Source organism: Arachis duranensis, chromosome 8, assembly GCF_000817695.3.
Source record: "Arachis duranensis cultivar V14167 chromosome 8, aradu.V14167.gnm2.J7QH, whole genome shotgun sequence".
In the NCBI taxonomy this organism is placed as follows: domain Eukaryota; kingdom Viridiplantae; phylum Streptophyta; class Magnoliopsida; order Fabales; family Fabaceae; genus Arachis; species Arachis duranensis.
The window spans coordinates 14,327,819-14,338,946 of NC_029779.3; the positions used below are offsets into that span (position 1 = coordinate 14,327,819).

At 34.3% G+C, this 11,128-nt stretch overlaps 1 protein-coding gene and 1 pseudogene across 1 annotated transcript; one reads left to right on the plus strand and one right to left on the minus strand.

Annotated features, from left to right (window-relative positions):
• Positions 1-667: 667 nt before the first annotated feature.
• On the plus strand, positions 668-5,066 carry LOC107461079 (O-fucosyltransferase 31). The gene is made up of 10 exons (XM_016079535.3): positions 668-910; positions 1,138-1,200; positions 1,311-1,392; positions 1,496-1,566; positions 1,721-1,809; positions 1,925-2,128; positions 2,898-3,168; positions 3,774-4,001; positions 4,122-4,319; positions 4,676-5,066. Exons 1-10 carry the CDS (start codon positions 776-778, stop codon positions 4,883-4,885), a joined length of 1,551 nt encoding a protein of 516 aa, XP_015935021.1. The 5' UTR covers positions 668-775; the 3' UTR covers positions 4,886-5,066.
• Positions 5,067-5,864: 798 nt separating this feature from the next.
• On the minus strand, positions 5,865-10,815 carry LOC107461060 (mechanosensitive ion channel protein 3, chloroplastic-like; annotated as a pseudogene).
• Positions 10,816-11,128: the final 313 nt, after the last annotated feature.

Here is an 11,128-nt window from a genome sequence, read left to right on the forward strand (position 1 = left end):
TCTTAAAAATAATTAATTGATGGCTGAAATTTTATGTCAATGTATTTTTTTTTAGGATCAATTAACAATGCAGTCCTTATCTCAATATCCTAAATATATATTTAATAATAATCATTCAACATAATAAATCCCTTGTTCTCTAAGATTTTGAGTTTAAATGCGACCCTCTTTGTAAAATTTTAGCTAATTCAGATAAAAAATAATCAAATTCTTAATAATACTTGGTCAAGAATTAATTAAAATAATTGATGGAGTGAAGTATAATTAAGTGATAATATAAAAAAAAATTACACGCTCTATATATTTAAATTAAATCCTGATAAAAATTACCAAATTCTTAAACATTTTATTACTATGTTTTATGCTAAATCAAATTACAATCTAGTCTCTACTATAAATAATTAAATATTAACTTCTAAGTCCTTTTCATAATTTAGAACACTACTTTTTAAATTTGTTTGGTTTGTATTTTTATTTTTTATTTTTATTTTTAATATTTTTTATATTTTAAATTTTATAAAAAATAAAAATAATAAAATTTTATTTCTGTTTTCATCTCTTATTTTTATTTTTTTTATAAAATTAAAAAATAAAAAATATTAAAAATAAAAAAAATAAAAACACAAATCAAATATACTCTAACCTTTTTTTTTCTGGTATCCCCCTCCTTTCAACCCTGGATGATGGATTGATAATTCAATTTCATGAATCACTATAACTGAAACTGCATTTGCATGATTCAGTGTTCTTAATAATCGAATCCATAACTGTGGCAATGAAGCTTCACTTGTTCGATCAACTCAACCACTCTCAAAGATCAGCTCTTGCTGCAGTTTCCGTTATTCTATTCCCCAATTTCTTTCCCAACTTGTTCCAACCTTTGGGTCGCGCTTCTCCTTCTATGTTCTCTGTAACTCCCTTCTTTCTCTTTAATCCACTTCTTTATTTCCTCAATTTGATACATTTCAGTTGTTTGTGATCTGTATTGGAAGAAGAATCGTGAATTTCCGATTTTATTTGTTTTTGTTTTAGCTTCCGCTTCTTCTTCTAGAAATATAACCATAAAAAGAAAGAAAAGTTCAATTTTGAATATGGAACTTTTTTTTATGGAATTAAAAAAATTGTTTTCAACTGCAGGAATGGAATGCTCCAAGGCCTATGCATGTGGATTTGCTTGAGGGTGCTTTGCAACGCCAAACTGTGAGTATAGTTCACATTATTTTATTCATTTAACTTTTTTTACCAATTTTTTTTTTTTTTGGTGTATTTATACCTGTTTGAGAATTTCCAATTATTTGTTTCTTTTTCAGCCTGTGGAACTTCAAACTAGTCTCTGGTCTCCTTTGGAATTCCAAGGATGGAAACGTTGTATTGAGCCTCCAAAATCACCTTGTGAGTTCAATTTTGCAAATTCTTATTCAGTGATAATTTGTTTCTTTTGGAAATGAGGACTTTGTTGCTTATTTTACATATTTGATTCGAATTTCTTTTGCAGCATTACCCAAAAAGTCTCGGGGTTATATCCAGGTTTTCCTTGATGGAGGTTTGAACCAGCAGAAGATGGGGGTAAGTAGATGATTTTGTGTAGGAAGGATGTAATTTCATCAAAGAGATGAAGAGTAGTATTAGTGTATATTGATTATTCATTAACAGCATGGTATTTGGCTAAACACTTTGATCACTCTTCTTATATCACTTGCCCGCGTGCTTTCTTTGATAGATATGCGATGCTGTTGCTGTTGCTAAGATTTTGAATGTTACATTGGTGGTTCCACATTTTGAAGTTAATCCTGTTTGGCAAGATTCAAGGTATATATAGAGTAGCTTCTTTCACAACATTTTTTATTATTCTTTGTTTCATTTTCAAATATGGAATGTATCTATTTACCTGAATATTATGTTTTTTTCTTCTATTTTCCTGCAGTTCATTTGCCGATATATTTGATGTAGATCACTTCATTGACGTCCTCCGTGATGACGTCTCAATTGTGAAAGAACTTCCTAGTGACTATTCATGGAGCACAAGGCAATACTATGCCACAGGCATAAGAGCTACTAGAATTAAAACAGCACCAGTTCAAGCCACTGCTGACTGGTACATAGAAAATGTCTTGCCTGTACTTCAGAGGTATGCAAACTGCTTATCCTCCAATCCTGTCATAGCATTTCTTTTCATTACAAATGAACTTTCATTCTACCATTACTATAGTCATTGATTTGCTTGGATAGTTTTTTACTTCTATCATTGTCAACATTTGTAAGAAGCTTTTGATGCTGAAGATTAGTGTGAAATTCTATGATATAATTTGTAGGTGATTCTCTAGATAATTATAAAGACATAACTTCCATTTTATGCTTGGAGAACATGTTTCCCATGAAGTATTATTGTTTGCTTCATCGATTGGAAAAAATGGAGACAGTTAGAAACAAGTATTGGTGAGCTCATGATATTTGTCCAAATGGAAGACATGAAGTACTATTAATATTAGATTTTTCATACTAACTAAGGCAGAAGGTTTTTTATACACTTTTAATACTTCATTTGTTTGTACAAAATAAGAAAATATTTTGATGATGATGTATGTAGAGACACAGAATTCTGATTAGTTGGCACTTCAAGTCAATTGCTAGGCAGACACCTTGGATAACCATTGATTTCAAGTGTGTTAATTGGCACTTTTAGTTGTTAATGAGGATCCTAAATGCATTGAATTTAGCTTTTGTTCTTCCTACAATAGCCTAATTGTATGCAAAGTATTCTTACTGGAAGGGGGAAAAAAATAACATAGGCCCCAGTTTGTGGTAAAGGCCATGAGGCATTCAATATCTTACTTTGCATATATACTATTTACATAAATGTCTATTTTCAAATGTTGTAGATTTTCTGGTTGATACAGTTACGGGATTGCTGCTATTGCACCATTCTCTCATCGCTTGACATTCAACAACTTGCCATCAGACATCCAGCGTCTCCGCTGTAAGGTTAACTTTGAAGCATTGACCTTTGTTCCACATGTCAAGGAGTTAGGAGAAACCATTGTTCATCGCCTTCGACAGACTCCTAGCATCAACCAAGCAAAGGGGAATAACTATATGGTGGAGGGAACTGATGAATTTATAAAACAGCAAATTGGGAAGTATGTTGTGTTGCATCTGCGTTTTGACAAGGTATTAGTCTTTACCTCAGTCATATCTCACTATATCTCATTATCTCCTCAAGACTTTTGATAATACAGCAGTGTTCTTAAATTTCTAGCTTATTTTACCATTTTCTAACCACAGAATAATTGCTTTATATTATGAAGTAGAACCATTGATATAATTGTCTTATTACACAAGTATTTTTTTCCTTCTGTTTCTGTAATTATACTTGCTGTGTTTGAATGACGAATTCATGATCTAAGCTTTAGTAGCAGATGAGCCACTTTGTACACTGCACAATGAATATGTTAATATCTATCATGACGACCTTTTAAAGTAACTACAAGCTTTTAGGCAAATTTTATTTTATTTTTTGTGCATGTGTGTAAGCATGTGCTTGAATGATGATTTATGCTATTGTAAAATATTAGCCAATATACATGTTTAAGTAGAACAAAAATTATTATTTTTGTTGTAGAGATCTATAATCTATAGATCAACTACTGTGTTAAGGAACTGCACGTTTCATCTTGAATTCTGCACATCTCAATTGCTGCTCTTCATCATCTTTCTCAGAAGATTGACACTCCTATTTAGTTTCGTAATCGACTGAATCCAGATTTCCTATGCAGGATATGGCTGCTCATTCAGCCTGTGACTTTGGTGGGGGTAAAGCTGAGAAACTTGCTCTAGCTAAGTACAGGCAGGTGATTTGGCAGGGAAGGGTGTTGAAAGCTCAATTCACCGATGAAGAGTTAAGAAATCAGGGGCGTTGCCCGCTGACTCCCGAAGAGATCGGATTGCTTCTGGCAGCTTTGGGGTTCAACAATAAAACACGGCTTTATCTCGCTTCCCACAAGGTTCGTGGACATCATATAAAGTATGATGGCTTGTGATTACATAACACCAAGTAATTCATTTGTGATATTCATAAGAATGTAGCTGGTGATTAATAATCTAATAGCAATCTTTTCTTTCAGGTTTATGGTGGAGAAGCTAGGATAGCATCTTTAAGCAAATTGTTTCCACTGATGGAAGATAAGAGGAGTCTAGTCTCCGCTGAGGAACTGGCCAAGGTTAATGGAAAGGCATCGCTATTAGCTGCTGTTGATTATTATGTGAGCATGCACAGTGACATCTTCATTTCTGCTTCTCCTGGCAATATGCACAATGCTCTGGTAAGATCCATTTTATATTGTTAAAAGCATTTTATTTGAAATTCAACAGTTCCAAAGAATCATACTACACACCTACTCAGTTTTAAAGAAGCCTAAACAAAGCTGAATCTGATCTATTAAAGCCTGTTTGGTTTCTTTTCTTTTTTCCTATTTCCATTGTCAATATGAAAAGCAACATTTTACGACGGAAAAAGATGAAAATGCCGAAAGCAACATAATCTTTTCTATTCTGCTTTCACTTTTTCTCTTAACTAAATCCTGAGAACAAGAACTAGAAATAGAAACCAAACATAAACTGATGCAAGATATCAAGAATAAATCTTACTATTTAAACGGAACACCCTATGCATTTGTAGGTGGGACACCGTGCTTATATGAATCTGAAGACTATCAGGCCAAACATGGGGCTATTGGGGCAGCTATTTCAGAACAAAAGCATAGGCTGGCCAGAATTTCAGCGCACAGTTCTTGATGGACATAGAAATAGACAAGGCCAGATAAGATTAAGAAAAGAGAAGCAATCAATTTATACATACCCTGCTCCTGATTGCATGTGTAAAGCTTAAAGATGAGAAGAAGAGGATTTTTATGTAATTAGCTACATCGAGTTGTTATTGATTTATTAAGTTCCACAGAAATTTCCTCTCACACGATTCTAATTGTAATGTTGCTCTGGGAGTTTTAGAATTCATTCTATTAAAGATTAAATGGAACTATTTTTTTGGAGTGACACTAGTTTCAAAGAAAGTCTCACTTCATCAATTGTGTTAAGTAAACAATACATTAGCATCAAACAGATATGGGAACTTAATGCACACTTGGAAACTAATTCTACCTAAAGGGGATCTTTTTTTTTTTGCTTCTTTTTTTTATTTGGTGCAAATTATTGTTTGTTTTATGTTCATATCAGAAAAGAGAATGCCTTCTTTCGTTTTACATTATACATCAAACTTGGAGCTCATTATATGTGACTTGAACAAACATTGAGCATTGCTAGTGCTATCTGAATGACGGGCAACTTTCTCTGTGACCTCTGACTTGCTAATGCTGTTTCAGATGTGACTAATTATTTCTTGTTCAAGTATATAAAAAGATAATTTTTCTGATGTTTAATTGGTTCAAATAGATTGACTCATTCTATGCAACAAGAAACTAAAGTGTTTATTAGATGAGGTTCATTACATAGATCAAATGTCTTCAAAGTATTCTATAGTTACAACCCTTAATTAGAGGACCACCCTTTAAACTGAACCAAATTTAGTTCAAGTCTGATAAATGTTGAAAACTTCCTTGATTTCATATTAATTATGATTTATACTTATTTTTTCTCTAACATAAAACATTAGATGAACTTTTCAGTATTTCTTATTCCAAATTTAAAGTGTTGCTTGCTTGCCCTTCCAAACATAGCATCAAACAAAAATGATGGCCACAAGCTCCACACTAATATGTACACAGATAATCTAAATGAGATGCCAGTGGGCAGTGGTAGATGGTACAATACTTATTTTATCCCCCTTTCTACTTATGATTGCGTAGGAAACAAACCATAAAACTAAACACTATTATTCAGAAGGTAATAGTTAACAATATTATGAATTGATTATTATGTACATCATTATTTATAGGGTGAATACAATGCATAATTCCAACTTTAAAAAAGACAGCTGGATCATTTTCTGCATAATTTCAATAGAAGGCAGGTATTAAAATATCAACTTCTAAGCTACTAATCTAATCATTCTGCTTAGGATCCTTCTTATCCTTGGTAGCAGGAGGTCCACTCCCATTCCTTTGGACAGCAAATTCTTGCGACTCTCCAGGGATAGGAAGGGGAGTCATTTCTTCCTCGATCGGTAGAGTTCGTTTTGAACCTTCAAGAGCAACACCAAGGAGGATATTATCTTCCAAAGAAGGCCTAATTGAAGGTGAGGACACAGCAGATTTCTCTTCATCTTGCTTCAACGGTGAAGGACTAGCAGAAGTTGTCTCTCCCTTGCTAGACTCATGTGAAGTCACCGGAGAAGTTTCGGGCACAGCACTTTGTGCAAGGTTTTTCGATAGGGGAACTGTTGCTCCCTTTCCTGCATTTGCATTTTCCTTTTTGGGCTGCAAGGTTTTGGAGGTCTTCTCAACTGAACCATTAGAACCCAGATTCTGACTCTGGGCTTCAGAAGCTGTCTTGGATTTATCCTTGGAGCTTACACCAGGTGAGGTGGTTGATGTCACCACTGAATTCTCATCTCCTTTGGGGTCAGACATCAAGGTTTCATCAACTTTGGCATCTTTTTCCTCATTTGGACGAGTCGAACGAGCTGAAGGCTTAGGTTTATCCTCACCATTAACTTTATATGGCGGTTCTATAAGGAGGTATGGGCGATTTCCTGCTGCTCTGGATCGAGTGAAAATAGTGTCCCCAAAAGGTATATTTTCCGAGTCAGCCTCACTGTATATTTTCTGAACTGTACGAATGGGAGTGGCTAGCCGAGCTCGATGGTGAGTGACAACTCTAAGAAGATCCAAGAGAATTGCCTCCTGTAGATATTACACGTTAAAAAACAACTACCAGAACACGACTTATTGCTCTAACCGTATGCAATGGTAATTGCTCTAGGTCATACCTTAACACAGAGGTACTCTTCAAAATGTGAAGTTTTCACAAAGCAAGATATTAATATCTGCAATAAGAAAGGCTGTAAGATAATGATAAATTAAGGGAAAAAACAGAAACATAACAATTACTCTCAAGGAAAAACTTGAACAGCGATAAAACACAGAATAATAGTGAATCCTTAAAAATATTGATAGATAAATAATTCCCCAGTCAGTGCAGAAAACATCAAAACATGCATCAAAAGAAAGTTTCAGACTTGCAGAAGAACAGCACTGACACTTACCATAAGAGCCTGATTTTCCGGATTGACATTCTCCAGAAAAACCCTCCTATGCAACTTTTGTTGCTCTACTTGAGGATTTTTTGCCAAAACCTTCCGCATATCAGCTACAATATTCTGCATGAGTAGATTGGAATAGAGAAAAACTTAGTTTTCAGAGGAAAATAATACACATCAGAAACTCCTGAACAGGTTTGTAGGAGGGGAACTAAGATTGCTAACATTAATTTTGTTAACATCCAAGTGACTGATAGCAATGTAGCTCTTGATGCGCCAATGAGATTTCTGAGTCAGATTTCTCACAACATTTACAGTGAACTTATGATTGGGAATATGAACTGCTTCCCGATCATCACCTCTCACAATTGTTGGTGACCACCATCCTACATGCTGTAGGGGGAGAAAAAGGGGCATTTTAATCAAACATAAATAAATAATTAAAATTTCACTTATATATATATATATATCCACTCATTCATAATAAATGGCCGAGTTGCATGGATCATTATACTCGACAGGAAGTTTGTGAATATCTGGATCAATCACAAATCTAGACTTAAAATGGCAGCACAAGAGAGAGAACAGCTTAATTGGCTAACGTGGGCTACGAGCTATAGTGAATTTGAAGGACTTGCTCTTATAGAGATCCACAAGTTGCAATGAATAACTTGAGTCAAATACTAGTAGCACTACTACAAGAAATAATTCTTTACCTCGCGACCTGCAAGAGTGAGCAATACTGTGCCCAAACCACCAGCAGTTAACCACCTCTGTGTGGAGAAACCTAGCAACTCCATGAACAATGACACTGCAGCAACCCATACAGCAGTATATACAGCTTTCCCAGCAAAGTCAAATCCCACCTGTCAGTCATTTTTTTTTTTGTAAATGAGAAGCCAATAAGTTACTTTAACAATTGCAATACACTCACTAAAAGATCCAAACATGAAGGAGGATACTATTTAGAACACCCTACGCGTAAACTGAAAGCAAGTGAATTCAAATGTAAACATTTCAATTTTCCCACACATGGATCACATAGATCTTCTTAGACATAAATATACAAATATAACTATAAATGACAACAAAAAAGTAACTAGGCTATCAGTATTATTACAAAAAAGAAAATGACAGAAATTATAAAGTGGCAAGGACTGACAAATGTATTAAATCAATATGAAACATACATTTCTTGAATCACTGGAGTCATTTGCCTCCAAAAAGAATTTTTGTGCTTGTTGAATAAAGCTGAAATCAAGAAATACAACCACATAAAGTTATAATTTACACACTATGAAGGGCCCAATACACCTAAAAAGAAAGTTAATAAAGCAAACAGATTCCAACATTTTAGAGTGAAGGGGAGGTGAGGGGAAGGAGCATATCTTATAGTCATACCATAAACTAATAGTAAATAAATCAAAATGAAAAACCATTTATAAACACTTCCAATTTCTTCCATGCATGCTTCTCCAAGAATCAAATACCTTGATAAACAGTAAGCAAATGAAATCACTGTTGACAAAGATCTCACAAAATTCAGCAGCCGTTGCTTCACAGCCTGGCTGGCCTCAGATGGTAGGACCAGTGGATCTAGTGCCCTGAAGAAAATTAAGCTACAATCAGTACCAACGGGGCTTCTGGTGCAATATACTTGCTGATCTAGAAAAAAACCTGCATATGAGCATTGCCCCAGTCCACAATAGCAAAGGCTGGAAGTAAGATGTCACGATATATCTGGAGCTACTTTTCTTCCAAGTACTGTCAGTTTTCTGAAAATATTTGCCATCAATCAGGAAAAAATAACAGGGTACAATAACATTCAATCAGAATGGATGAACTAGAAAAAAAATGTACGGTAACTACTTGAAGAATAAGAACTCTGCCAAGACGTATGAGTGGTTCAAGGCCACAAACAGCAAAGGCAATGATACCAAGTGCTGGGATCAATCGAAGCAAAACAGGGTTCCCACTAAAAGTCTCCTGTGACCTGCATAAACATATAAACATAAATTTTTGCAATATAGATAATGCGTTAATTGATAGATTAAACAATAAATCGATGCACCAAAAAGATAAGTTAGAATAATTAGATACCGGCCCTTCAAATAGAAATGGATCCTTTTAATTTTTTCTCTCAAGTGATGTTGCCAATTGTGATATTTCACCATGCATTCTTTAAGTGGAACTAAGAGAAAACATGTGAGAGAAAATGTTGTATTGTAAGAAATCACACTTGACAACAATACTTGAGATGAAAAAATTGAGAGGATCCATTCCCTCCTCCAGATATAGCACAAAAAGTTCAAAATAAATGCATTACAATATCATGCAAATGATTACTTACAATTTTATATCCTAATTAATTTGAGTTTTGGTAGGCCAGTAAATAGGTTACATTAGTTGTAGTCTCCTCCATGAGTCATCAAGGAGAAAAACAAAAACAGATGATACAGCTGTTTTAATTTCATCCAGAAACTACATGTCACTCAACAAGCTAATAGATGCCAAAGTGAGAGGAGGCAAGAGCTGGTAGTGTAGCCATGCAACTGCACTTAGTAGATGAGTGACAATATGTGGTATGAGGTGGTTTAGAGATTAGTCAAATTGGATTTGAGAATGATGTCCAAAATCTTACCAATCTATTAGGATATATAAAATTATATAGCTTTCACAAATACAAGCTGACTATACTACAATACAAACATGAAAACAAAATCTGGAGAGATGAGAAAATAACCATGACAAAAGCATGATTGTATAGTACAATTACATACATGAATTATTATGAGAAAGTGAAATGTTATTGCATAAAAGTAAAGAGCAGAAATCCTAACAAACGTAAATTTTATGGAAAAATGACAAAGGCAACCAATGGGAAAGTCATATAGTCACTAAATTGTGGAACATCTCTCAGTTAACAGGAAAAGGAGAGAGGCCAACCTTGTTAAAAATACAGCAGCAGATTTCATGAGTGGAGTCCCACTCCCTCCACTTGGTATTAGGACAGACCTACATATGAAAACTTTACATCTGGAAGACACATGTCTTATTGGGGCGTGTACTTTATTGAAAAGATGGCGTGCTGAAGAATTCTGCTTCTGTTAATTCCAAAATTCTCTGTGAATCAGATTTCTGACTAATGCAAAACAAATAGAAAGTGAAAATCTAATACAAGTAAAAAAGCAATTGTATTGCTGACAAGGTAAGAACCTAACTAAAAAAAACAAGAACCTAACTGAAAAAAACAGAAAAAGGAATTATAGATTCATCAAATATGGGAATGAGTGGAAAGGAAGCATGAAATTCTTAATCCACAAAAGCCATACCCAACTGCGTGGTGAAATATTTATGGTAACCAAATGTAATCGCCCAATACCTATTGGATTCTGTCACACAATAATCAAGTAATGTCAGCATTTCTACACCTGAGAACTGCAGGGACTCTCACTTGAAAAAATAAATAAATAAATATGAATAACATTAGTGCATACATTATGGAAACTACAGATCCCACTATTACTGTGTAGCCTAATTTCACGAGGCAACTGCATTGAACCTGTGTAGGCCATCATAGTTTAGTAACTGAAGGCCAATGTCATGCAAACCAGTTTACCCTTTCAGTTCAATCAGTCCTGCCAGAGAAAAAAACAATGACTTCAGCAGAGTAGAGTATACGATAATTCTCACTCCAATAATAATTATCATCCTTCCCCTTCACTGCACAGTTAAGAGAGAGGATTCATTTCTAAAAAATCGAAAATGAAAACTTCAATCACTTAACAAATTTTCATCAACTAAACTAAGCTCGAGAATCTTCATTAAAATTAAGCACAGTACGAAAATAAAAAACCACAAAATTAACTACTACCTCGAAGTAATGGTCTTTGAAAAAGGAAAACAATAGCTAATAAA